The 26,512-nt window shown below is 46.3% G+C and overlaps 10 protein-coding genes across 10 annotated transcripts; 4 read left to right on the top strand and 6 right to left on the bottom strand.

Annotated features, from left to right (window-relative positions):
- Nucleotides 1-2,797: 2,797 nt before the first annotated feature.
- PENARI_c005G12380 (uncharacterized protein) lies at nucleotides 2,798-3,561 on the bottom strand (the record flags this gene model as incomplete). The annotated part of the gene is made up of 4 exons (XM_022630083.1): nucleotides 2,798-2,868; nucleotides 2,926-3,337; nucleotides 3,425-3,465; nucleotides 3,522-3,561. The coding sequence occupies 4 exons, from the start codon at nucleotides 3,559-3,561 to the stop codon at nucleotides 2,798-2,800; spliced, it is 564 nt and encodes a 187-aa protein (XP_022490483.1).
- A 1,454-nt stretch (nucleotides 3,562-5,015) lies between these two features.
- Nucleotides 5,016-6,182, bottom strand: PENARI_c005G00920 (short chain dehydrogenase/reductase family protein; the record flags this gene model as incomplete). The annotated part of the gene is made up of 4 exons (XM_022629560.1): nucleotides 5,016-5,330; nucleotides 5,386-5,760; nucleotides 5,812-6,022; nucleotides 6,085-6,182. 4 exons carry the CDS (start codon nucleotides 6,180-6,182, stop codon nucleotides 5,016-5,018), a joined length of 999 nt encoding a protein of 332 aa, XP_022490343.1.
- Nucleotides 6,183-7,935: 1,753 nt separating this feature from the next.
- On the bottom strand, nucleotides 7,936-9,155 carry PENARI_c005G06371 (uncharacterized protein; the record flags this gene model as incomplete). The annotated part of the gene is made up of 5 exons (XM_022629799.1): nucleotides 7,936-8,173; nucleotides 8,248-8,332; nucleotides 8,384-8,474; nucleotides 8,523-8,634; nucleotides 8,686-9,155. 5 exons carry the CDS (start codon nucleotides 9,153-9,155, stop codon nucleotides 7,936-7,938), a joined length of 996 nt encoding a protein of 331 aa, XP_022490295.1.
- Nucleotides 9,156-10,935: 1,780 nt separating this feature from the next.
- PENARI_c005G01901 (catalase) lies at nucleotides 10,936-13,057 on the top strand (the record flags this gene model as incomplete). Its single annotated transcript, XM_022629601.1, has 8 exons — nucleotides 10,936-11,254; nucleotides 11,306-11,364; nucleotides 11,415-11,561; nucleotides 11,626-11,750; nucleotides 11,810-11,899; nucleotides 11,960-12,227; nucleotides 12,283-12,478; nucleotides 12,528-13,057. 8 exons carry the CDS (start codon nucleotides 10,936-10,938, stop codon nucleotides 13,055-13,057), a joined length of 1,734 nt encoding a protein of 577 aa, XP_022490289.1.
- Nucleotides 13,058-16,237: 3,180 nt separating this feature from the next.
- Nucleotides 16,238-17,031, top strand: PENARI_c005G09079 (uncharacterized protein; the record flags this gene model as incomplete). Its single annotated transcript, XM_022629933.1, has 3 exons — nucleotides 16,238-16,446; nucleotides 16,491-16,824; nucleotides 16,912-17,031. 3 exons carry the CDS (start codon nucleotides 16,238-16,240, stop codon nucleotides 17,029-17,031), a joined length of 663 nt encoding a protein of 220 aa, XP_022490196.1.
- Nucleotides 17,032-17,541: 510 nt separating this feature from the next.
- PENARI_c005G00019 (phytanoyl-CoA dioxygenase family protein) lies at nucleotides 17,542-18,402 on the bottom strand (the record flags this gene model as incomplete). Its single annotated transcript, XM_022629518.1, has 1 exon — nucleotides 17,542-18,402. The coding sequence occupies one exon, from the start codon at nucleotides 18,400-18,402 to the stop codon at nucleotides 17,542-17,544; it is 861 nt and encodes a 286-aa protein (XP_022490523.1).
- A 984-nt stretch (nucleotides 18,403-19,386) lies between these two features.
- On the bottom strand, nucleotides 19,387-20,636 carry PENARI_c005G08996 (FAD-dependent oxidoreductase; the record flags this gene model as incomplete). Its single annotated transcript, XM_022629927.1, has 6 exons — nucleotides 19,387-19,393; nucleotides 19,454-19,940; nucleotides 20,041-20,099; nucleotides 20,155-20,361; nucleotides 20,420-20,557; nucleotides 20,608-20,636. The coding sequence occupies 6 exons, from the start codon at nucleotides 20,634-20,636 to the stop codon at nucleotides 19,387-19,389; spliced, it is 927 nt and encodes a 308-aa protein (XP_022490087.1).
- Nucleotides 20,637-21,699: 1,063 nt separating this feature from the next.
- Nucleotides 21,700-22,659, top strand: PENARI_c005G10190 (aminotransferase class IV; the record flags this gene model as incomplete). Its single annotated transcript, XM_022629989.1, has 1 exon — nucleotides 21,700-22,659. One exon carries the CDS (start codon nucleotides 21,700-21,702, stop codon nucleotides 22,657-22,659), a length of 960 nt encoding a protein of 319 aa, XP_022490500.1.
- Nucleotides 22,660-23,734: 1,075 nt separating this feature from the next.
- PENARI_c005G01845 (uncharacterized protein) lies at nucleotides 23,735-24,444 on the bottom strand (the record flags this gene model as incomplete). The annotated part of the gene is made up of 2 exons (XM_022629596.1): nucleotides 23,735-24,355; nucleotides 24,409-24,444. 2 exons carry the CDS (start codon nucleotides 24,442-24,444, stop codon nucleotides 23,735-23,737), a joined length of 657 nt encoding a protein of 218 aa, XP_022490181.1.
- Nucleotides 24,445-25,345: 901 nt separating this feature from the next.
- Nucleotides 25,346-26,119, top strand: PENARI_c005G04372 (SDR family NAD(P)-dependent oxidoreductase; the record flags this gene model as incomplete). Its single annotated transcript, XM_022629709.1, has 1 exon — nucleotides 25,346-26,119. The coding sequence occupies one exon, from the start codon at nucleotides 25,346-25,348 to the stop codon at nucleotides 26,117-26,119; it is 774 nt and encodes a 257-aa protein (XP_022490504.1).
- Between the last annotated feature and the right edge of the window lie 393 nt (nucleotides 26,120-26,512).

Here is a 26,512-nt window from a genome sequence, read left to right on the forward strand (position 1 = left end):
TGTAGCACCGTCATACTTCACCATTTCCCTGAACTCACTCGCATATTTATTAGTCGAATTGTAGAAACCTTACACTATGTATTATTTTACAGCGTGCTTCCGTGCATTACAATACTTGATGTATCCATTCGTCCTCCGCTCCTTAGCAGAACTACGCTTGTCAGGCTCCCACTGCAGCATTTTACGCAGACGCAAAAAGCCTGTCTCTCGTCTTCTCTCTGGAGACATGTTTCTCGCTCCTCAAGTTCCCAGCGTAAGATACTTAGAAGTATAGAGTTAGTCTTAGACATGGGTTTGACCAATGATAGGGAAAAGCCTTGACTTACCTTCAGAGAAGGATTTGTCAGTTAGTCTCCCCAGGTAAGAAGGCTGTATAGCGGGGAGGAAGACGGCAAGGTAAGCTCGAGTTCTGTACTTGTCAAATCCAGGATCTTAGCCAGCGAACAAGGAACCGCCTTCGTAGATATCCCAAATCTATAACGTTTAGCTGCTTTTGGAAGGCGAGGGCTTTTGCCTTACCATACAACCCTGTTCCAGATATTAATGCTATACGTCTAAGGAACTCCTAGAATCACTCCTAGTGTTCGGTAGATATTACACGAACCCTATGAGGTAGGCGTCGAGCACGGCTAATCCGATATCGCATAGGTCTAGACAACTGCGGCGACAACGCAATTCTCGTGACTCATTCGGCTCGCGACACCATGAGCTGCAGACTGCGCTTTAGGCCGCAGACAGATTGAATGGCGTCCGCCAGATTTTGTGAACTTAGAGACGATACGGAATAGGCCGAGGTCCAAGCCCATAGGACGCGACATGTTACCCTAGAAGAGTTGACTAATACATTATAGTGCTAGGATTAGAGAGAGCATACTTTCTAAAAAACAGGATAATAGTCGTAGTTCTTCTAAAACATAGGCCCCGTTCCCGACCCTAGGTCCAAACTTTAAACCTAAACCCGCCAAGAAATAGGTACAGGTCGGGTAAAGCAGGTCTACCCACTGGTAAGGGCGAGGCCTAAATCGATGCTGGTTTCAGTGACGGATAAAGCTGTGTTGGGGGTGGTGATTTCTAAAGTAGCTAGCATCTCGAATGCATATACGTATTTCCGTGAGAAAATTCAAGACAGTGAATGTCGTGAAAATATCTACTTGACCTTTATAAGCAAGAAAAAGTAAATATAATTAACAAACTTCAAAAATGAAAACATACAACAGTAAGGATTCGCTAGTGGTCACCCACCTAACTAGTAACTTACCGGCGTGTGGCTTAAGTACGGCTGAGCGGACGGGAAGCCCTGTTCTCCACACCCTGTGGTCGTATGTACTGGAAAATACATTTGAAGGAATCTATATAGGACTTCAATTCTATATGTGTACATATAGATAGTGGCGCGTGGCTTATGCGCGACCAGTACCTGTCCAGGTGGCTATACCGACGGCGGATTAATTGTTCCTAGTATCCGGTATTTTTGTTCTGTATCCTGCATTGGATTTTACATGGCTTATTGTCGAGATCCCGTGACCCTCGTAGACCTGATAAATCGTTTCTTTCTCCCCTCCCTCTTCCCTTTCTGCTCTGCCCCTTTCACTCAATAGCATCGAATATATCCCGTTAATGCAGCAACCTTTTGTGCCTTTCCATGATTGATTGAATTCCAGCGTCCACGCCCATATTCACCGATCTGAGGCAATGTAAATTCTGTTCCTCCGCATTCCCCAAATCGAATAAAGATCTTCGTTCATGGCAGGTTCATCCGGGAGCAGATCATACGCCAACGTCTAATGACTCAGAAGTCGTTGTCTGGACCGAGCTTCAAGTTCCCACTGGCGAGGAGCTCGATACCAACCGATGGGATGGACATTTTCAGCCGCTAGTTCATGCTCTAGGCCATAGTGGGTCTGGTGGGCAAGAGTCCAGGGACGTCCACACATAATTATTCTAGCAACATGTGAGTCGTAGATCCATACTAAGCACTAGCCGACTAATGCGTATTACGAAGTATGGTACACTACCTCGGAATTGAGGGAATTTGTTGCCTCGCCCTCCACCCAAATATACCAGGAGAATCTCGAGAGTAGAGCAATAATGCATATATCCTCTCGTGAAACAATTTACCGCGGCCTGATGAACTGGTTCCCCTCTCTACAGAGATCATACGTTTAACTGTTCTGGGTCTACTTTTCGACGCCAGTGACCGACGCTCAGCAATCCCAAATTGCGAAGCTGAGCGGTATCCGCCTATACCTTATGGGGTCTGGAAGCCCAGTTCACAAGTTGCTTCAACGCCATGTTCCTGCGAAGTTATGGACCACTCAAACAGAATATTTGCATAGCCAAGAAACTCAGTTGATGCTATGGCCGCATTTCTGGGAGGATGCAGAGAAGGCCAAGTTTAGGTATAGAACGATCTCATTTAGACCGTACACTGTTGAAGGGGAAACTAAAATGGAAGATTTCAGTGCTAAACTGGAAGAAGTAGGCCCGCTGGACTGGAAGGAAGACATTTGTGATTTTAAGTCATTGCATCGTGTGTAGATACAATGATTATTATTGGGTTGGAGATATCGAATTCAACCGCCATGTCCTCTAACTGTTCGCTGTCGATCCCCTGGAGGATCCTATTCTTTGCGTTTCCTATTATCTCTTCTTATATTGAGACTAACTCGGCTACCCCGTTATGGAAGCTCCATCGGTTGTTTGCCTCGTTGTTCCATGTGGACTGCTGGAAAAACCAATAACCAATACTGAAGAAGACGTAGTTTTCTGGGTTGCGCCGGATGAGCTGCTCCAAGTTTCATCGAAGACTTTTAGGTTTCTTTGTGTTGGATGGCGGCTCAAGCAATCTTTGCTGCTCTTTCCAACTGTCTGCAAGCAGTTAGAGACAACGCACATGGAGTTAGATACTGGATTTCTTCAACTTACACGTGACATCAGGGGTATTCGAGTTCGAGAGCGTGAGATGGAATAGCTCATGATAGAGAGTTGCACTTCGCGGAAGAATATCCTCGAGTAACGTGCCTCGTTCGGGTATTTTGGATCCAAGGTGATCGACGTATTTGGTGGTTGTGAAGCTATTTGGGTACAACGTGACCGTGGTGGGGATAGTTTGATCTTGTGTAACTGCCATGTTTTCGTTGGGGAAGGTACAGTAAGTCTTGCCGCTGTAGGCATCATCAAAGAAGTACTCATCCAAGTCATCGGACCAGTAGGGAATAGCCGTGTTCCTCACCCAGATTCCATTCCGGAGCTTCCAGAGGAAATCCTGGAACTCTTCAACTCGCTCGATTGCAGGAGGAACCCAAATTCCATCCGGACTCTCTTTCATCACGTTCTCCTGTTTTGCTGAGCCCTAGGCCGCTTCCGACTTTTCTAGCTTAATGAGCCATGTATCATCGCAGTATAAACGTGATGTGCCACCCACGTCCCCTCCATCCAGGAACTCCTCCACACGCTTTAGAGTCTCTGAAAGATTGTTAGTAATATAATCTGGAAAGTTGCGTAAGTACCGAGAACCTCACTTTCCACAATCTGTACTGCCTCAGTATCCTCTATCTTCATGCTGAAGTAAGTCTGGAGATACCATCTGGCGACGGTATACACCGCAGACGAGGGATTCCTGGCATCAAGGAATACCTGTAGACTTGATTTGAGCATAGCTCTGGTTTCAGATAGCCATATTTCAGGAGATTCCGAGAGATATCTGGCACAGCCACGTATTCTGTCTATATGTTGTCCGCTCACATCTGTTTAGAACTTGAATAAAGCCTCGAGGTTTGGATCGGAGGCAAACCCAGGAATAAAAAATAGCCAAAACAAGACAATAGATCTGATATGCATGGCTCAACCATTTACCCAACATGTAAAAGCACAGGAAAACGTGGACAAAAACCGATAGATAAAGTGCGGATGGTTTTGTTATATATATGCATTTAAGACACCAGTTTCGGACTTCATCGATATAGTACTCCCCGCCGGCTTCTCTTGGTAGTGTATAGTGAACCGGTTAAAAAAATACCATGGTTACCCTTATGGATCTTAAACTGAAACATGAAGTTCGGAACTCTTGCGACAGACCCGAATCTCGAAATACAGGGCTCCGGTTGGTCGATGCTAATTTATCGAGGCCCTATGTCAAAAGAGAAGGAGAGAGAAAAAAAGCCCTTGAGGTTACAATCTTGCTAGCTATGAGTCCGGCGGGAGGAATCCCTGAGATGCTAGACTGCTAGGGTCTCTTGGCCAAGGAACTAGTATTTAGCGGTAATGCGGGATATAGTTTTGATTGTAGTGTTCAAAACCAATCAAATTCCCCATCAGAAATCAACCGTCCTTCAACATTCATGTTAGCGGCGGAGATGTTTCATATGGCTGTGCTTGGAGCCTAAGCTTGCTCTAACATTCGACTAGTAGATCTTGGCAATCGCTTAAGAGTCCGGAAATTGGGGGGGACTCCACAAGCCTGTGAGCTTGCTTGTATCTATGCAATTTCCAGTACAGCAGTGGCAACCACGGGGGAAAAAAAAGAAGAAAAAAAAAGGGTCACCATCCGTAGTGGCCGCCACCTAAGACTATACCATGTACGTGGTGATGGTCTTGTAGAATACCAGTTGTGCTTCATGTAGCTTCCTTGCGTTGAGGGCAGAGAGACTTGGAGGTAAGAAACTTCCGTGATGATGGGAGAGAGATACGGTGACGGCGCTAGCCCGTATCAGTTGCATGATCAATACTTTTCGGGTTATCTACATGTAATCAATACCTACAATGAGCATTCAAACAGTCACGCTCTATGATTTCCATGAGTGAAAACAATGTTGAGAGCAAAATTTAGACTAGTAATCGCCAGCATATATCCGCTGCCCACAACAATAGTTTGACATTCAGGTACTGATTTGAAGTAGTGAAAAGCATCGCTAGAGCCATATCCTTTTGTTTCCTAGGTCAATCAGCCGGGACCTTACCCAATTATCTCCTTTAAAATTCTGCCATTTTGCCTCTCTTCCCTAAACCAACATATCCTAAACACTTGCGCTCCAGTCTGCGACGGCGTCGTCGCCAACCTTCTCCTTGATGATTCGTTGGCTTAAATCCCAAAGGGCGGCTCCCAGAACGGGATCAGAAGCTTGAACAGATTCCTTGCCCTTTTGACCAGGGTCCGTCAGGTAGTATCCATTCCATCCTTTATTTTCAATATCTGGGCTCGTTGCGGCATACAACGCGCTGAATGAGCCTTGTTCAACATCACGCCCCACCGCAAGCATAGCTGTTGTGATAAGCTTTCCCGTCAAACCTGGGTAGGCCTCCTTCCATTGCTGCTGCATGGCGGTATTGACCTAGTCTAGTTGTTAGTCATGGCGCAAGTTCATCTTCATATCTTAACGAACTTACAGCACCTGGATGCACAGAGAGCGCGTAAATGTTGTCCTTGTTTGGTTTAATAACGCGCTCTACGAGACCGTACTTTACTCCTAGGATGATTGCAAGTTTGGACCTGCCGTAAAGCTCAGTAGGACTCAGTTTGTCGTTATTAATTTCATCAAGTGAAGCAAAGTGAACTTCTTTCGGTGCGGCGCGATGCTGCTCTGATGATTCGAATACAATTCGGGGGGCAGGTGTGTCGGGGAACTTGGACGTTTTGTGCAACAGTGGGTAAAGCAGGTTGCAGACATAAAATTGGCCCAGCCAGTTTACTTGGAAATGGCGGTCGATTCGGTCATTCGTCTCGCCGTACTGGTTCGCATTGATACCAGCGGATAGCACCAGCTATATATATAAGTTAACCGGCGGCAATAAAATGTAGGTGGATTTTCCTACCAAATCAAGTCGCTTTTCCTCAGACCGTAGCTTTGCGAAAGTGTCCTTTGTCTGCTTCAAATCTCCCATGTCGCATGGAATCCATTCAATATTTGCATCATCGCCGACTTCTTTTTTAATTGCCTTGATTGCTTCATCACCTTGGTCCTCCTTTCGATTAACCATGATCACACGAGCGCCATTCAACACAAATGCCCGAGATATTTCGTAGCTGCCTGCCTGTTAGCAAAGCACGAAGCCACCTCTTTCGGCCTCTCGTTGTTTCCCACTCACCCAATACCCAATGCGCCACCTAATACAATAGCAACACGGCCCGTGAGGTCACGGGTCTCTTTTCTAGGGCCAATAACCGGCTTAAGCGCTGATTGCATGATGCTAAGCGTCCGTATTGGGGGTAGAGTGGATTAGATGGAGAAATGTCAAGACGAGGATATCACTTTAGCAATAAATATTGATTGCGCCGTTGATATTATGAGCGTTATGACGGTGAATCTACATCATGTGCTTGTAAATGACGCCCCGGAAGGTTGATTTACAAATGAAGTGATGATGATGCCTTGTCCAGCGCTGACAGGTTTGTCGCCGACACTCGGCTAGCAATAATGAAAGATACCTTAAAACCCTTCTTGCAATAAATTACACCCAATACTTGAACTTTGTACCCTTTTTCACTTGAACAGCCCTTTATATGCTTGCCCACAGGAGCAAAGTTGGTTTCATGACACCTAGGTGCAATTTCATTCTCGCATTCCTAGATAGCCCGTGCCTTTTATGACTTCACATGTCGAGCTTAGTTCTAGACCAATATCTTGAATAACCAGTCATCACGTTATGTGGTTGCCACCGGCTTTAAATTACGCAATTCATACGTCAGGAAGGTTATAAACAAGTAGCGCGAGCAAGCGTTGAATATGTAGTGACTAATCTGAACAATAGGTCCGAGATTGCTTCTAGCAATATATTCCGGACTCCTATCCTCACCTTTTAAGGCAACATGTAACATTAATTTGAAAACTTTTGTTCAGAACTTACCTATATTAACTAACTAAATCAAAAGTGTCGAACCGTGCCGAAAGAATTGCGGAAGATGATTATAAGGAAACAATGATTCTTCCCCTATAACCAGAACTTTTATAGATAGCTTGTATGCTAAAGAGACTCACTTAAGCTTAAAAGATTTGGTCCCCGTACAGGGAGAGATAAGAGATTTAAAGATCCAATTCAACCTCTATATTCTAATTCTAATTAATAGCTTAATAAGTCTAGGTTATTCTTCTTAATTAATACTATAGTAATTAGGCTATTAACAAAATACAGGAGGAGGAAAACGAGGCATTATTAGAAAAATAAATTATTTACGCCTTTTCTTAAATCGGATTAGCGTGGCTTCGGGCACGTTCCGAGAAACAAAGCGTGGGATTCAGAGGGTTAAACTGTTATGTCTTTCTCGAGTAAAGTAAAAGCCGGTTTCGGGGTTTTTCATACATAGCTTTCTTGAAACTGATAAAAATCGATGCCAAGACTCACAGCCTTCACGTCCTTCCATCCTTTCGTGGGTTCTTGGCGGGCATCTATTCACTACAAGTATCTAGAGCGAATCGGTTCGCGTGCGAGAAAGGTCACTGGCTGCTCGCTAATTTAAACGCTATTTCTGCTGTACCAGTCATCTACTATGAATTTGGGCTTCGTTTCCCCTGAGAACAATCTCCGCATTGTCTACGTAGTTCAAGTCTGTATATGACGGGATAATTCGACCCCTTACATAGCTCTTGTTGATCAATGCGAACTTGCCGGAGCTAAATGTCTGGTTGAAATAGTTGAAGTACTCCGCGGCATCATACCGTGTTCAATCGAAATTCACAATACGCAGAAGGCCTTAATAAACGAGAATCCTTATGTGACAATTTCTTCCGGTGATAGCTCAACAACCGCGCTGGACACAACATGTAAGGTCAAATACTGTCAATGAATAAACACATACTTCATAACGGACGGACGCAACTGAATTACGGTTGCGAACAAAGCCCCATCGACAAAATCATTGAAAGGAATAAACTGTGTACTATATGGCTGGCATTTTTGCACCACGGCATGTTCCGATACTGTTGCTCAAAGTCAGAACACTCAAGTTTTCCCACCAGTCTTGCGTTTCTTCGGCAGCCTTTTCATACGAAACTCTTGGGCATAAACTTTGAAGAAGTCGTCTGGCTCTTGGGGGTGCGACTTAGTGATATCGTGGAAAGCCGTAGTCGAGATGTAGTTCGCTTTTCCTTCACGGACTAGAGAATAATACTCCAGTAAGTACTGCTGCTCCGAATTATCACTGGCTGACTGGGACCGAAGGACTCTCTTCGCTTCTGACCTGACAGTTGCAACTATCGTTAGCCCACGCTTTGTATGTATGGATTGGCAAAAGAAAGGTTTGATTTCACGCACTCCGAAATATCTTCAAATCTCAACTCCTGTCCTAATGCTTTGCTGGCAGCAGAAGCAAGTTCATCACCAGTCGCCAGCATTGGCCCTGGGTGGTATTAGCGCCGATACACAGTTTTCACGGGCCAGGCTACTTCACCTGTCAACACGATTAATTGGCCACGGTGTTGATCGCTAAATCCATGTTTCCCCTTTCCACAGAGGACGTGTGCCGCAACCTGGGCGACGTCCTATTGACTTTGTCAGTAAATGTTCATTTGGGAATGATGATTACTTACCCCTAATGCAATTGGCGCAAACTTATGGTTAGATCCAAGCGGAATGGGAAGTACTCCTTCTTCTTGCGCCTGCTGGGAATACAGAAGGAGGTTCTCGGCGTAAAATCCGGCACTGGGCTCCCAAATTAGCAAAGTTCAACTTCCCTGAACAATACCATCCTACCGAATCACAACTGGAGAGTGGCCGGTCGACGTGGATGGTTTGCCCTTGCTGGACAAAACACGTGTCTCCAGGTCGATGAATTCTCGCAGTCTTGGTTGCTTATTACGTTCCGCAAGATCGCAGCCAGCGGAGCTGATGAAGCAAACGTTAGGTACGTTTGCCTTTTCCGCAGCATCGATCAGTTCCAAAGTCAGGTCAAGCTTATCCTCGCGTGCAGGAGGGATGAGACACAATGTATCTGCGCCGGTCGCTTTAAGGGAGTCCACCATCTTTCTCAGTCGACCCGGCTCGTGTGCGACAATCTTAGCCCCGAGCTTGGATAGCTCTTTGCAAGTTTCTCCGTGGGGCTGAAGAGACAGCCCAGTGACCGAGTCAACGGCATTTCTGAAGTTCTCATTTGTCAATAGAAGCTCCATGATAGCGTAGCCGGTGTGGCCATCCGCGGCAGTAACACAGACGTGACGTGACATAGTTGAAAGCTTGAAGATTCTGAGGTACAAGTTTGCAGTTTTTGAATGCTACTACTACCAGCTACTGTGGACATTGTGGGCTTCTTTTATATCTATCTAACGTGCAATACTAGATGACGACAATGCGCGTCAGTGGCCTTGTATATACCCAGCCGTCATTTTGGAACCGAATGGCAATCGAAGGCAGGCTTCTGAAAAATTTTGACATTTAAATGTGAATGGCTGGCTTGCAGACCCTGTGTTCCTTGATCATATGTTCATTGGCTCGACTTCGTAACCGAACATATCATGTCACTCTGATTACTTTCGCCACGCTGCTAAATGAGTAGGATCACGGAAAACGAAGAGCATTTGGAGGACAGAAAAGCTGCAAATGATAAAAATCCGGCCTGCAAATGTGCTCTAAAGGGTAGGAGAGAGAATGGAGGAGCAAAGCAGAAAGTGCGGGCCACTGCACGTACTGCTCCCCTCCGAGGCGCCAACCAAAGAAACAAAGAAAGTACAGAGAAAGTGGACTTCCTGGGGTAACCGTTAAGGTTACCGCATGGATCAGCGATTGATGGCCTAATATGCTACATGATGACACCGTCAGGGAACGAGGACTATAGAGCATTGCAGGTACTGCGGACGACATCGGCAGTATAAAAGATGATTCTGACCCTTCCTTATTGCGTAGGGATGAACATGGCTGAATACAGGCATGGAGGTGCTGAATAGTCTTTGGGCGGCAGTAATTCGGTCATAATAGTAGGTAAATGCGTCACTAGCTCTTAATGGTCTCTTAGGCTCACGATAATTCTAACGTAAAGATACAAACATCTTCGCTAAAACCATGCAAGCAAATCGCTCTTGAAGTCTAGATCATACCTATTTGCATGATGAATTAGAAGAAAGGTGATGGTAAGGATCATAATGACGGAGTTGAAATTGCGGCAAGACCTTGCTCCCTTCCGTCCACACTTTCTGATACAGCAAATCCGGTATATGACAAGTGAGCGATATGACAGCTGCCAGCGTGATGCAGTTGTGATTCAGACCAGGAATAAGAGCCAAATGTATCTGGATTGGTTTATAGGTGCCGTCCCGCTTCTTACTCGGCAGGACCCGCCTGTGATAAACCACTTGAGTCATTTGTCTGAAGGAAGAGGTGTTTTAAATTGTTGGATTTTGATTTTCCGTGGAGGGATAAGCTGTTTAACGTGTAATCACTACGCATGTAGTTTAAGTCAACTTGTGATGCGGGCGGTTGTGTGCTCAAAAAACATCGATTCAATCCGATATTTGGATCTTTACAGCGCTTTGAGCACAAAGTGCCGTTAGAGCTATTTTTGAAAGCGAGCCAACGGTATACGTCTTCTGGATCACGCTAAGTCATTATCCACAATACAGTAATTGTTCCACCACGATTGGTGGTATTTGCGGAGTGTGGGTTCGCGCCAAGCTAAGCAGATTGCCTAATGCGGCGTAGAGCTATCGATGATGTGAGAATGACAAGCAAAATGGCAAGCGAAATGACGAGCAAAATGCTAGCCCTTGAGGCCTCGACCCTACCTCGATATCTTTTCCATGAAAATTTGTGAAAATATCAAGTTTACTGTTCACTTCAGATCAAGATAATGATTCCTTCTTTCTTGATTTTACATGGTTTTACATGGTTTACTTGGAAGGGAGTATGGGGTCGATGATTTCCGAAGCAACATAAAAGCCGTAGCATCCCTACCTGTTATCAGTACCAGCAGACATCCTTAGATCCTGTATTGACAATTATTTCGACTTAATCATGGCCGCTCACCCCCTTCAAGCCCTAGGCGAGGCAGTTGGCTCCGTGGGGATCGACCCCAGGGCTAACCAGCTTTCATCACTGTTCCAAGGAGCTAATGATGGCCCCGCAAGAACAGCCGCGAAAATTACTGGTGTGCAAGGCTACGGTAAAAGAGAGGATGATAGCACCTACTTCACAAGTAACGAGGGCATTCCCTTCCCGGATCCAGCTCACAGCAAGACTGTCGGAGGCATACCTGTGGCTTCTGATATCCATCTATTCCAGAAACAGCAGCACTTCAACCGATCGAAGAATCTGGAGAGAATGGTTCATCCTTGTAAGTTCGTCTTTGGTACTGCCATACCGCAATGTTTCTGACCTTCCCAAGGCGGTAGTGGAGCCTTCGGATATTTCGAGACAACTAAAGATATCACGGCGCATTGCAAGGTTGGTTTACACAAGAACCATTCCCCACAACCTTGACTAAAGTAAAAAAGGCCGACTTCTTGAAAAGCGTCGGCCTCAGAACCCCAGTGTTCACTCGATTTTCAACTGTCACTCTGGGTCGCGAGTTTCCAGATCTGGCTCGAAACCCTCGTGGCTTCGCCATCAAATTTTACACTGGAGAAGGCAACTATGATATTGTCGGTTTGAATTTTGTACTTCTCTCCATACTTCCTATTATTTACTGCTACTGACTATCTCAAGCCTGTCTTCTTTTGCCGTGATCCCATCCAGGGCCCGGATGTCATCCGCTCCCAGTATCGGAACCCACAGAATTTTTTACTCGACCATAACTCGCTGTTTGATCTCCTCGCTAACACACCGGAAGGGTAAGAATAGGCTCAGAAGAGAAAAGCGAGTTAAGCGAAGTGTCTAACATTGGACATAGTAACCATGCCGGGATGATGTTTTTTAGTGATCACGGTACACCGCAGGGATGGAGACATAACCACGGATACGGATGCCATACCTTCAAATGGTGCGGTTATTGATATGGATATTATCACATATACAGAACGGCTAACCCACATCCTCACAGGGTTAACAAGGACGGCGAGTTCGTCTATATCAAGTATCATTTCCTCGCCAATCAGGGTCAAAAACAATTTACTGCCGACGAAGCAATGAGACTTAGCGGAGAAGACCCCGATTACTCAAAGCGTGACCTTTGGCGTGCCATTGAAAATGGCGAAGAGATTACCTGGACTGCGCATGTTCAAATCATGGAGCCGGACGAGGCTGACCCAGATATCCTTGGATTTGATCCATTTGATGTCACCAAAGTTTGGCCCAAGAGCCAGTTCCCGGTAAGTGTTCTTATCTACCAATGTACACACTTCGCTTAACATGATGATCATTAAGTTGCACGAATTCGGCAAGCTGGTTTTGAACCGCAACCCGGAGAACTTCCATAGAGATGTGGAGCAGGCTGCATTTTCTCCAGGCAGCATGGTCCCGGGGATTGAAGACAGCCCAGATCCTCTTCTTCAATTTCGCACTTTCTTCTATCGCGATGCTCAACTACATCGAATCGGAGTCAACTGGCATCAGATTCCAGGTTAGTTTTCATATCCTTTGCAAAGACGTATTTCTGATGTTTCCTCGAGTCAACTGTCCATTCATGGCATCTTCTTACGCTTCATTGAACTTCGACGGTCAAATGAGAGTTGACGCGAACCACGCCGGAAATGCGCAGTATGCACCAAACAGCTTCGTGAATAAGTTCCGCCCTGATACTGCCGAAGCTCCATACCAGCTTGCTGATAGCACTGTGAGTCGTAAGTCGCATTTCTGGCATGAGGGCAGCCCCTCTGAGTACGAGCAATCCCGATCGCTCTATGAAAAGGTTATGAATAGCGAAGCCCGGGAGCATCTCCATGTGAACACTGCCTCCGCGCTTAAGAAGGTGGAGTACTCCGTGATCCAAGTGAAATATTTGGCGCAGCTGTTCAGAGTTTCCCACCAATATGCTAAGGCTGTGTATGATCTGTTGCCGGAGAAATCGTTCAGCTTCGAAGAAGTGGAGGAAAGTTCCCAAGGAGCCGAGAAGATAGGCAAAGAGGAGAAGTTCTGCTCAAGTGCGAAAACAGACAAGTTGGTAGGAAAATGTCCCAGAGCAAAGGTTTATAACACCTAGTGCAGCTGGCGCTTATTCAGCTATACCGTCTCTACCCTCATCCCTACACCGCTAGCTCCTCTTTACACTGCTATTGCGGCCCCCATAAGCCACCGAAGAGCAGTATAAATAGGATCAGAGATTTGGAGGAAGAGGGGGCAGACAACACTTCATGGACTCACTACACATAGTGAAATACACCTCTTCTTGACCTCCATTCGTCCTTGGTAAATACCAGTAGCCTCACACTTCGAGTCAACATGTATGCTTATTCAGTATATGATTAAATATGAATTATTCGTATATTCATGTATATTGCGAATATGAATTACAGCACAGCCAACCACTCCCATGCCCAGTACAGGCGTAGAGAGCAGACTCTGTAGGTAACTATCGCACTAGTATTGAAGCTATATCATGGAAGAAGAACCTGGTGAAAAATTGTGTCATATTGATGATGGTAGGATGATGCTATCTTAAGAAAAGACTGCATGCAAGCTTCTTAAGGCATTTGCGATACCTCAGGCCATTAATACGTGTCGCAATTACCTTACGAATACTGCATGAAACCGGGTCTATAGATGATCCGACGGCATAGCTTAGTAACTAGAATGGACCCATAAATAGTGGAAAATAGGGGTAATGAAATACAGAGTCATTTACATCTCCAATTGGCCGGATACAGTACAGATCGTGACAATACGCTACTGTCACGGGTTCCACCACTACAATAGCTATTTATGCTAAGTTATACAATAATGACCAACTCGAGTACTGGAGCATCCATTATTCCGGTCTCAGGCAGTATTCGTAAGGTATGCCTGACAACATGGAACTGCCATACACACGCTAACTGTGCCTGTCTCAATGGGCGTTTCCCTTTCCAAGATCATCGACCAGCCCTATCGCGGCCCCGACCATATTAGAAATTCCTGCAACAGACGGTGATTGCGCCCAGACATCTCTACCAGTAACGCATGTCGATTTCGTAGACTGTCTTTGATCTTACTAAATAGTCGTCCTTGACTCGTCAGTATCTTGGCAAGCTAAATTTCTATACTTATCGACCTAACTGAAGTCTCAAATAGATTCCGGCCAGGCGGTGCCAATGACATATCTTGGCATGGTGACTGACGGTCAGCCTTGGTCTTGTCTCCAAGGCCACAAGGTATCATTTTCCCTTCACTATGGGACAAAAAAAAGTGGGCCCGACCTAGGTAAAAGCACTTTTATTATATCGAAAGTAATAATCTATTATCGTAGACTTTCAATTCTATAAAGGGCTTCCCTAGCCTCCGGTCGCTTATACTACGCCTTATTAGCAATCTCTCCAGAAAGACTTTCATTTAGTTATCAAATAACCACGACAGCAGAACATAAAGATCGACGATAAAGGTATATCTAAAGTACTGTACCACGACGTGATATACCAAGCTTATTATAGTCTAGACTATATTAACCTTCACGAGTTTTAGTCTAACTTATCCGATATCCTAATAACGCCACCCCTCCTAGCCACTAATTGCGATACTATTTTGCTAGATTTAACTATCGGAGGCTAACGTATTAACTCTAGTGGCTCGATACCATCTTTAATAGAGTGTATTCTTTTTCCTAATCCCGAGAATCTTTAAGCGGGCTTCAACTAGCCTAGCCTAGATCTTCTTTCCCCTACGACTCAATATAAAGGCGTAATGCTCTATATATCAGCATTTATTCCGGCTAGGCTATTATATTAGGTGGAGATACGCCTCACAGAACTAGATCAGATCACGGGCTAGACAATTAAGGAGCATCTATTCTATCTGTCTTCGACCACGTATAACAGAGAGGATCTCTACTACGTGCGCAGACAAATTCTGGATATCATCTCAGGGCCTAGGGATAACTAGCGGAGACTCTTCCGACTATCTTTACGACCGCGCAGGGAGCTACCTACATATTTCCCAGATCCGGCATGTCCTTTACACAGAACACAACCCTCGGCAACATGCCTAAATCCAGATATATTTGTACAAAACTTGATAGATATTTACAGGTGGCCCCTCTGGTAAACCAATAAAACGGCTCATTGTCACTGCTAAACATGTTTTTGGTCATTTTATGCCCGATCTAAAGCAAGGTGCTTCTCAGGGAAGACTGTTGCACACGGGGACTTGCTATACAGCTGTATGGTGGCGTAAATTCTAGCTAACGAAAACCCAACTCACATGGTGGGAAATGGCCGGAAGTAATAAGTTAGATCCCCATCTCCCGTTTCGCGTTCCCGAGCCAGATCTGGAGAAGATTGGAGATTATTCGTGGATCCTATTTGCCATTGAGCAACCCACATATATGGTAGAACTGAGGGAACAGACCAGATTTTCTTAGAATAGGCGAAGTACCTAGAAGGATGTGTGATGAATCCTGACCTCCTTTCGGCGTTCCTGGGGCCAACTGGCCTGTTATTCGCGACGATATACCCTGCTCCTCGAAACAGCATTAGATTCCTGGGACCACTGCCGACTTTAGCAACTGTTAAACGAGCCAAATAAGCTTGGCTCGGTGAGGTCCATACGCTTTCTAGAACGGCCCAAAGGCCTCATAGGGCATACACATCACCAGCAACTGCCCGTATTGCGCGTCGCGCTTAGTGAGAAGAATGAGAGTCCGTCTATTACTCTTTGTAAATATTGCGTAGGTCATACTGTGTGGATCCAACAAGTTTCCTTGCTGATGAGTTACTGTATGCCTAAAAATCATGAGCAATTTCCTTATACAAGAGAAAAAATCGTTTGTGCGACCACAGTTCTGCAGGCTGATTTCGGTTACCTGTAAATGCGTTGCCAAGGTACACACTGAGTTGATCTTTTGCAATGATGTTGACTCAATATTGAGCGGACACCAGGAAGCAGTGGGCGAACGCCTACTGCATCACCTGCAAAACATGAGTCACGCCGTCAACGTTGAGCATCAACTTCAAACTACTTGAGCGCGTGGAACGTTCGCTTATCAATCCTACATGCAAGTCTCAAGGCAGTGAGCCACTTGCTCCTCATCAAAAGACTGTTAGTGTAGGATACAAAGATGACCGTTGCTCAACATTTGTCATAGGTTTTGTGGGTTCAATATGGAAGCCAGAATATGAATACTGCCACTCTTCTCCAGTCCACTCTCTTCCCAAAGCCAACTCACTTTGATTCACCTACGGGATATTCAAGAATGACAACCAATCAGGACACCGAGGCAAGCGAGGAGGATAGCCTGATGGCCCTGGCGAACGAGCAGCTTGAACGTGAGCTGCTCCAGAGTCAGAAACCCACTCTCGCTACATACCGAGCGCCCCGACGCGTGGTGTCTCTCGGCATCTCCCCCAGCTACGTCAAAGACTGGATGCCAGCAGATGCTTTTCGGGAAACGTATCAAAATCGGTACGTGCCGGCCTCTTCCGCTGGACAAACGCTAATCAACGCAGGAAGGACGCCATCATAGAAAGATTCAATCTTGACCGTCAGAGCTTCCAGCCATTCTTGGAAGACCACGGTGACAATCTCTCAATCGTTGTTTTCGACCAGAACCTTGCCGACCAGCCAGCGGAGCGTGAGAATCGACGCGCACTGGGTTTCATTCAGTACGAAAAAAAGACCGGTCGGATCACGATCGCAAATGCATGCATGCAACTACCCGTCAATGCTCTAGCTATGGGATTCTCAACCAAAGATGTCCACGGTGCCCACGACCTTCTTGTGGGACGTCACGGCGAGGGTCCCAAGCTGGCGGCCTTGGTTCTCTCTCGAGATAGCTACAACGTGAGTATCGCCGCGAGTGGTTGCAATTGGAGTTTTGACATGCACACAGACGCCGCTTCGGTTTCTTGTACTGTCGCACCATCTCAGAAAACCAAGCCAATCGAGTGGACCGATCCTGCCCTAGACATGGCAAGTCTACGTTACCATCTGGGGAGGGACGTGGCAGTGGTGATCGGCGCGACGCGGGCCAAGCCAGGCCTGTTGTAGTTCAAAAGGAAGCTTGTTTTCTTCTTATTTCTGAGGGGATACAAGAGGCTATATATAAAACATGGAAATCAACTTGGTCTTCGTATAGATGGACAGGAATTATTTCCGATGTTGCGGCTTCGTTTCTGAGCAGCAACTGCCTCATATCACAACACTAACGACAATGAAATCCATGTAAAAGAAACTTTAACTACCTCAGTATAATATGTATCTACCGAAATTAGGATAGATTAAAATTTTGTATAGCATTGCTCCTGTCGGAACATATCCTCCCGTCAGAATAAGCAAAGACATGTACGTAATCTTGCTAAGCTGCGGCTCCCGCCGTATGGATTCAGGGGCATTAGACGAGGACCTGGAACACACATCGATCTACATCAATCAATTTACTTCCTGCTTTTGGAGCATACATGCTGTCCACTTAACTGTGTACACAGTACCTAGCTGGTGATACCAACAGTTCCAAATTCACCTTCCATATATATAAATATCGAAAATTACGACGACAGCTCAAAGCCCCAAGTAATCGCCAATCTCCTTGTAATCAACCTGCCACAGACCTGGGCTTCCATTCGGGTACTGGCTGCGGAATCCGACCATCTTCTGTGCTCGCGGGCTCATGGACTTGACTAGATCCAGCTTGAGAAGGTGGGGATAAGCCTCTTCGGGTGTCAAATAGCCCGGTTGGAACGTGAAGGCGACTGCCCGGCGATAGGAATCTGTTGTTCTATTGGCACCTCCACCGTGTACAAGTTTTCCCGACACCAAAACCACATCCCCAGCTTTCATTTCAACTGGGATAGTCATTTCGGGGGTTCCGCGGTCATTATAATCCGGCCAATGGTTACTACCGGGAATAACTCTCGTGGCTCCATTCTCGTCGGTAAAATCGGTGAAGGCGATGAGAAAGTTCAAAGAGATTTCTGGGCCTGCCTCACCCATGGTAATGAAGGGGTAGTTATTCTCAAGGTCGCGATGAAGAGGCTGCGCGACATTTCCTGGGCCGATCTCAATCACTTGCGCGGTGTTCATCCAGTAGCTCTTGCATTCCTCGCTATACACACTTTCGCAAATAGCATGAACTTCGTCACTGTCCAGAATCTCAGTGCGGAAGGTTGGGCTGAGTGTTGGAAGATTTGTTAGGCGCTTTGTGTTGCTGCCGTGGAAGCTCGAAATAAACTTGTCGGAATGCGTGGAGCCTGCATTCAGATTCTCCATGGCAGGGGCAATCTCTGCGTTAAAGCGTGAGATTTGGTCAGGGGCGAGAAAGTTTTTGATAATAACACCGCCGTCTTCACGCATGATTTTGAGAATCTCCTCAGGAGAACTGCCCTTGGGCAGCTCTCGCAGCTTAGGCTTTTCAGTCGACATGACTCATTTGAAACAGAGCGTCGATAGATAGTGTGTTGAAGTGTGTGTTATACTCAAATTGCTTTTGTGAAGGACCCGTGATCTTTATAAATATCAAACCAGTACATGCAGAAGCAAGTGACAGCGAGCGCGATAATTTCTGATTAGTCTTCAACTGATCATATGTCGCAAATCATACGTTGAGCGATGTTGAGGATAGGCTATAGCTGATCAGTTTCAATACAGTGTGCGATAATGCACGATAATCGATAATGCGGGGTTGGAGAGGGATGGACCCAGTTATCTAGCGATAGGGCGAGAATCCCGATGCAGAGAACAGAGGTAAGTCGAAGTAGATGAAGACAGATAGAGGCGTATTCCCCGCAGACATGACACTGGAAGGCAACAGCGAGGTATAGGAGGATTAAGAATCATTGGAATTCGGAAGGTGTTGGCGAGCAATGGTGGAGAAAGTGAAAACCCGATGCTTATCTTTAGAAAATACGATTATGGGATACATTGAGCCTAGAGGAATGATCCACTTTGAGAATGCCAGAAACATCCCAGATCGCTGCTGCACGCGCTTTTGACATGCCGAGATCAACATTACGAGATCGAATCAAGGAGCCAAGATGCTACTTTGAACACCCCGTCATTCTTGATAGATTCTCTGCTTTGGGGAAAAATATATAGAAAAATGCCTTTTTAAATTAAATATCTGAAAAGGTACAGCGTTATTTAATTCCTCTAGGTTGTTTTCGAAATCTTAGATGTCGTGGGTGTTGGAAGTCATAGTCGAGTTTGTCGAGTTTTTGTATATGGTTAGACTTGGATTAAGAAGTCCTTTATACATCTGTAAAATGTTGTTTTCTTCGAAAGACTCATAGAGGAAATCAATTGACTTAGTTCTGCGATCCGGTTATATAGTCAAAATTCTCGGGCCAATATTATACACGAAGAATAAGCACAAAGGAATTGCTTAGTAAAAGATATGCAGGGTTGCAACTACAGCCTCGATTGTGAAGCCACAGCCTCCTCAATCAGCTTCACCGCTGCCAGTGAGCACCCATACGAATTCTGATATCCGGCTCCGCCTGCACCATAGTTGTGCACCACTGTCACGCCTCCGATGCGTTCCTTTTCGATTCTGGTTCCACCTTCTCGCACCGGCCGCAAACCAACGCCGCGACGAACAATATCCAGATGCTCAATCCCTTTTCCGTCTGTCAACTCAGGACAGAGCTTCACCGCCCTCTTCATAATCCGGATTGCAAGGGTGGGGTCAACATTGCCATCCCAGTTACCCTTCTGGTAGCAGCCGCCCAGAATTGTGCCGCCACCAGCCGCTCTTGTCATAACGTAACACGCTTCATCGTCTCCATCGTCGGTTCCCGATATACTTAGCATTCTTCCAGCGTCGTTGCGGACGACAACAATCTGTCCTCGAGCAGGCACAACAGCCTTGTCTTCGACACCACCGATTTTGCTCGCCATGAGTCCAGTACAGTTGACGACAACATGAACCTTGTCTAACGGATGGACACCAGGACTTGTGGCGTCTAGAATATGATTAAAAAGGCGCGCTTAAAAATGACTCCGCGCTTTAAACATTGCGAAACGAGCCAAGGGAGGTAGATGGCCGTATTTATGCAGACAGACATGAAGGAAACTCCGTGATCAATTTCAGGGCCAAGCTCACTCTTGGGAAGCGGGTGGAACTGAGACATCAATGATAAGTATACTTGAATAAACACCTTATATGGGCGCATTCACCTTGGGCACGACGTCTCGAACCACGGGTTGGGCGAGAGCAGTTTAGCAAACCAGGCCGCCGTGGCAGACTGGCTGTCTTTGGCCCGGTTGAGAATCCGACACTCTTGGAAATGGATACCGGCATCTGGGTGATTGCGGGCCAGCTCCTCCAGCGGACCCCAGGTGTTCTTATCCCATTCTGCTGAGTCGGTACCAGTGTAAGAAACACTAAAGCCGCAATTTATCAACCACTGTTTCACCAAAGCCTTGAAAGGTATCAGCTTACGGCATATAGTTTGCTCCAGCCCATGGGGAAGCATATTCAATGTCATAACCACCGGGCATATGCTTTGCAGTTACAACAATCTTGTATTTGGGGTCCTTGGAAAGAAGGAGGGCCGTTGTCAACCCAGCAACTCCAGCACTAACTCACAGTCAGCACAAACTCGGAAAAAGCAAGCCATCAACACGTACCCAACGATAACCACATTTTTTTGCGCCATTGCGAGTAACTTATTCTGTTACACACGACAATATGCTGTTGATCGCTCCTGAAGTGGCCAGGTGTTGGGGTTATAAGAGTAAGGGCTTTTCCGAGAAAGATGTTGCCTTGCGTTCTTATATCTAGCGCCGACACATTCTATAAAAAAACAACCTACGAATGGCAGAAACTTACGTACGGTGGGCCATAGATATCACCTTATCACCTCAGCCAAGTTAGATAATATGGGCTTACCTTACCGCCTTTGTTAATTCGGTATTGTATTGCACATGTGTTCCCCAAACCGAATCTCCACCACAAAGTGATGTCGGTTTTAGGAATTTGAGGTATTGACTGGTATTGGGTATCTGACCAATAGAACAGGGATAGTCTCAAGATATCGTCTGAAGATAGAATACATGGAATCCCCTGAGAATTTTGACCTACCTAGCTTACTCAGCTCTGTGAGCTCCACCGTGTATGTCATGTGCCTCGGTGCCCCGGCGATGGTGGTTGCTGAATATAACTACTACAAGCTAGTAATAGGTTTTGATATAGGTTTTGGTATGTCAGCGGATAAGAGGCGCAGATAGGAAGAAACGCGACTTGCTCGATGACATTGGCTGGCGAAAAGAGGGGTTAAAAACAAGAAAGTAATGTATGGTTTTAAACACTAAATATATACTTGGTTTGATTTTCTGCCACTTGATTATGTCATTTAGCCGAGGTGATAGTTAACGTAACTTACGATATAGGGGAGCTCGCTGTGACTTACTATAAGCCAGTGTTGATAATTCTCGGCCTTGTTATCGACGACAGATAAGATCTTCGATAATAAACAATTGCGGAGTTTCGCTGTCACTTGATTGTCTACCCACCTTTTGCTACTGAAACAGATACAGATAAGGAACAGGTACAGATAACACTAAAGATTCTCGCTATGGCTTTCCATGGGGCCAGTGACAACAGATCTCGAATCATTATGTGTAATAATTGTGCCTATTAATACCTTCGGATCTCCTGATTTAAGTCTTCATTCATCGCCCAATCAAGAGAATCAGCAGACTTGATATCCCGCCTTCAAGATGTCTACCATGGAAAAAGTCTTTACCGAATATGCCAAGCGCACCGCTGTCCTTGAAGCAAGCAGCAACCCCCTTGCTCAAGGAGTCGCCTGGATCGAAGGCGAGCTCACTCCTATCAATGAGGCTCGCATTCCTTTGTTGGACCAGGGTTTCCTCCACAGTGATTTGACTTACGATGTACCAGCTGTTTGGGATGGACGTTTTTTCCGTCTCGATGATCACGTCGACCGACTAGAGCGAAGCTGCAAGAAGCTGCAGCTTCAATTCCCCATCCCCAAGGAGGAGATCAAGACTATCTTGATCGACATGGTTGCCCAGAGTGGTATCCGCGACGCTTACGTTGAGCTTATTGTCACCCGTGGCCTTAAGAGCGTTCGCAGCGGCAAGCTAGAAGAACTTAAGAACAACTTGTATTTGTTCGTTATACCCTACGCCTGGATTTCTGAACCCGAGGAGCAACGTACTGGCGGCAGCGCCGTCATTTCACGAACTGTCCGACGATGCCCCCCTGGCTCCATGGACCCCACCGTCAAGAATTTTCAATGGGGTGATCTCGTGCGAGGCTTGATCGAGGCCAATGATCGTGGTGCCATGCACCCTTTCCTGACTGATGGAGATGCCAACATTACCGAAGGATCTGGTTACAACATCGTCCTTATCAAAGATGGCGTTCTCTACACTCCTGACCGTGGTGTTCTCGAAGGAATTTCCCGCAAGAGTGTCATCGACGCTGCTGCAGCCCTAGGCTACGAGGTGCGTTTGGAGGTTGTGCCCACAGCACTAGCATACACTGCTGATGAGATCCTCATCTGCTCAACTGCCGGGGGTGTCATGCCCATCACATCGCTTGATGGTGAGCATGTCAAGGACGGCAAGATTGGCCCTATTACGTCGGCTATCTGGGACAAATACTGGGCTATGCACTACGAATCAGCCTATAGCTTTGATATTAAGTACTAAGTGTAAAAGGCAATATATTATAAGACGCAAATAAAAAGAATCTTTTGCTTTTAAAATGCTACATCTAATAAATCAATTCTTGAGATGAATATATAAATATGTAGATTGAACGATACTATAAGAACTGTCCCCTTTCTACTTAATATTACTGTTGTCTGAAGGGTCTACGAATTAATCCAATAGTATAATCCTATTATTGCCAAGTCTAAAGACGCTGAGTTCACATTGATACACGTATACTGGGCCTTGTAAGAGCCATATCGAGGTGTTGGTAACTTAGTACTAGGATATGAGGATCTTCGATACTACAGTATAGTCAGTCTAGCAGCCAAATTCGGAATAAAACAAATCAGCGCAGGCTCTCTGGGTAATCTGGGTGAAGGATTTTCGGATGACAGAAAATTCTGCCTTTTGATTGGCCCGATTTGTTTGACTGCAGAGATTAGGTTTAACGTATTTCACTACCCAATGCCCATAATACCAAAATACAATACAAAACATAAGGAAAAGTGGGTCACTCAGTATAACCCCCGTCTAGTGGTAAGTTACCGCTCCATGTCTCGACAGATAAACATGGGATGGAGGAAGGGGTGCTTATTGGATACGATACACCGCTTTTACCAGCATATACCCAAGTCCAGTGATCGATGAAAAAAAAATCTTTGTTCTCACTCTGAGAAGGTTGTAAGTTCTTGCCTAATTTTCAAAACATACAATGCCTACCGATCTGATCCCATGGGTTGAACTTGGTGGCTTGTGATGCTTGAGAATGCCAGAAGACTGTGCTCACTTTTTGGGCTGCTGGCCCATTCACCAGATCCATATCCACCCGCACGGTCAGACCCCCTTATCATCCGCTATTGGACGAGGGGTCAGATGCTAAGCATGAGGTCTTTGATTGGTTGTTTTGATCAAGAAGATGAAATTGAAGCTATTCGAGTAATGGGATTAGGTACGAAGACTTGAGAAGCGCCGGGGAACTATCTGAAGGTGGTTTCATTTTGCTATCAATCCATTATAAGGTGGAAGACTAGCTGTATACTCAACAGATCTTCAATCAATCCAACAGATCTCTTTAGACCGCGATGAGTTCCTTCGGCTCCTCGATGCCTGTCCACATGTCGGTATTGGTAGGCATCTCCTTGTCCAGCAGCTTGCGAGGGTCTGCTGAATCCACCCATCCCAAGAATGGCTCGCTAAGGCTGTATCCAGCGACTTTCTGAATCTCAACTGGATATTTTTTCATGACATCCAAATCCACGGCGAGATAGATGTTCTCTTCTTGCCGCAAGTAGCCCTTGGTCATAAAGGTTGAGAAAATGAGTCGCTTCTCATCGGCCGTGGTGTTGGCAGATCCACCATGGAAACACGAGGCCATCATCAGGAATGCATCACCACGTTTCATCTCTGCAAAGTCACACAAGTCCTCATTTGGCGGGGCGTCGTGGTCCCATAGGTGACTTCCTGGAATGAATCGAGTGGCGCTATTGGCTTTGGTAGCTTTCTTGCCGGCCACAAAGAATCCAATGCTACTATCGCGTAGCAAACCTTCGCGGCCCTCGGAGTACACATCCACAGCCTTAGGAACACGCTGATGGATCGAGTCGTCACGGTGTAGAGGTTGCGCTGTGGCACCGGGCCCGATGCTGAAGACAATGGTTTTGGAGAGTTGCGGACGAGAGACGGCCCATTGCTTCTAGTCACCAGCCCAGAACCAGTGCTTTTCTGTTAGCATCTAGTTTTACTCACCCTAGAATAGCGGGTGCATGACGATTTCACGCGCATAGGTCGGCGACTTCTAGAGCGCAGCTGTGGTGCGGCGGGTTTGGGCTGGGAAGAGAGAACCACTCCATGCTGTGTCGTTCTCTAGACCCGGTCGAACTTCGATCCTAACTCGGCATGAGTGTATATTCAGGATGATAGAAGACAGGGAATATATACTCAACCTAATCCAGTGTTTCCTTTGACACTGCGCTGCGAATAATCACACCTCCAGCGACCTTGAGGGCAGCGACAATCTCATTGACCGAGGCTGTGGCTTCCACCACTGGAACAGATTGGGATGGTGTTGGTAGCCATCACTAAAAGATGCAAGGTGCTCTATTAGGGTTCTGGTCAATGAGTGACAAGGTTTGGAACGTAGTTTATTGAAGTAATCCTTAGCTTATTACACGACTATGATGGCTCTTTATATACATGACCTTTCAGCCGCCATGAACAAACCATTCGACCTGGGTATGGCCTGATACCGCGAGGAACGTAAAAGATAGAATCAAACCCCTTCTTGATATGATATCACCAGTGCTGGAAGCCGATAGCGAGAGAGTTCATGAGGTCGTTGCAACTTGATGCAATTCCAACTGATACAAAAAGACAGTATCTAATCTATCATGCGGCCAATTGCCTATCTGTGCACCGTGTGTTCGGTCTGATAAGTACGATAACGAGGAACTCGATGTTACAAGCACATATGAGGCAAGCAACAGCGAGCCTTCCGATCCAGAACAATGACTTGGAATAACCAAAAAAAGTTTATGAGTCTTTCAGTACTATATATTCGCTCTAGCTTGCTGTTTCAATTATTCCGGCATTTGTTCTTTCTACTCTCTAGCCTTTTCCTCCGTTAGTTTGCGCACATAATCTACATCTCGAGATCGGCCGATTTTCACCAAGACTACCTTCGAAGATGGCATCCACTCATAAGTCTCTCCAAGGCCGGGTTGCAATTGTCACTGGTGGCTCCCGTGGCATCGGAGCCGGCATTGCACTTGAGCTGGCAAAGCGAGGTGCCAACGTGCTCATCACCTACAACAAAGCCGGCGATCAGGCGGCCGAGGTAATCAACCACCTTAAGTCGTTGGGTGTTGCTGCAGAAGGTGTGCAAGCTGGCGGCGGTGACCGAGATTCACCGCGACGAATTGTGGCCAAGTGCGTGGAGACCTGGGGTCACATTGATATCATCATCAACAATGCCGGTGCGGGCGATGACTGCCTTCTGGCCGACATGACCCACGAGCTCTGGGATAAGCTCCTCGACTGCAACCTTCGATTTCCTACATTCCTCGTCAAAGAAGCTCTGCCGTATCTTGGGGCCGCTCCCCGAATTGTCAATGTCTCCAGCGTGATCGCGCGCATGGGCGGCTCGTATTCCACCGCTTACTGTGCGACGAAGGCGGCGCTGGAGGGAGTAACCAAAGTATGGGCCCTTGAACTCGGTCAGAAATATGGTGCCACTATCAACTGCGTCAACCCGGGTCCTGTGAAGACCGACATGTGGTTACGAGACACCGATCAAGCCGTCCTTGACGAGTGGGATATTAAGATGAAGGAAACCCCGGCCGGGGCAAGGATAGCAGATGTTGATGACATCGCACAGATTGTGGCATTTTTGTCTGAAGAAGGCAGTCGCTGGTCGACTGGCAGTACGGTGAATGCCAACGGTGGGCTTTGTTTTGTCTAGCCGCGGCAATTTGCCTGTAATATAATACCCCAAAATACCATTTTATTGGTGACCTCACGCAGTCAAGGGGGATAAGGAGTCTATTGTTGGGCCGTGACAGGTCACATGTCTCTGCGGTCTTATACAGAAACGCATTAGACCGTAGCGTCAGATAGGGCCCATCCGCTCTCCTTTGCAGGGAGGCAATTTGTCTGTATTTTGAAATGTTTTCTATGGAATGCTTCCGGAAAGGCCCCTTTACATTGCAACAAATCGAGCATTAGACACGCTCAGGTTGGTTAGGTGCACATACCAACAGATGCCTCGCGTGATTGCCTCGCTGTCACTTTCCGTGCGTTGACGTTATCCAAGCTTTCACCTTCGCTTCCAAATCACTTACCACAACCCAGTATC

This window comes from Penicillium arizonense, assembly GCF_001773325.1.
Source record: "Penicillium arizonense strain CBS 141311 chromosome Unknown PENARI_contig005, whole genome shotgun sequence".
NCBI classification, from domain to species: domain Eukaryota; kingdom Fungi; phylum Ascomycota; class Eurotiomycetes; order Eurotiales; family Aspergillaceae; genus Penicillium; species Penicillium arizonense.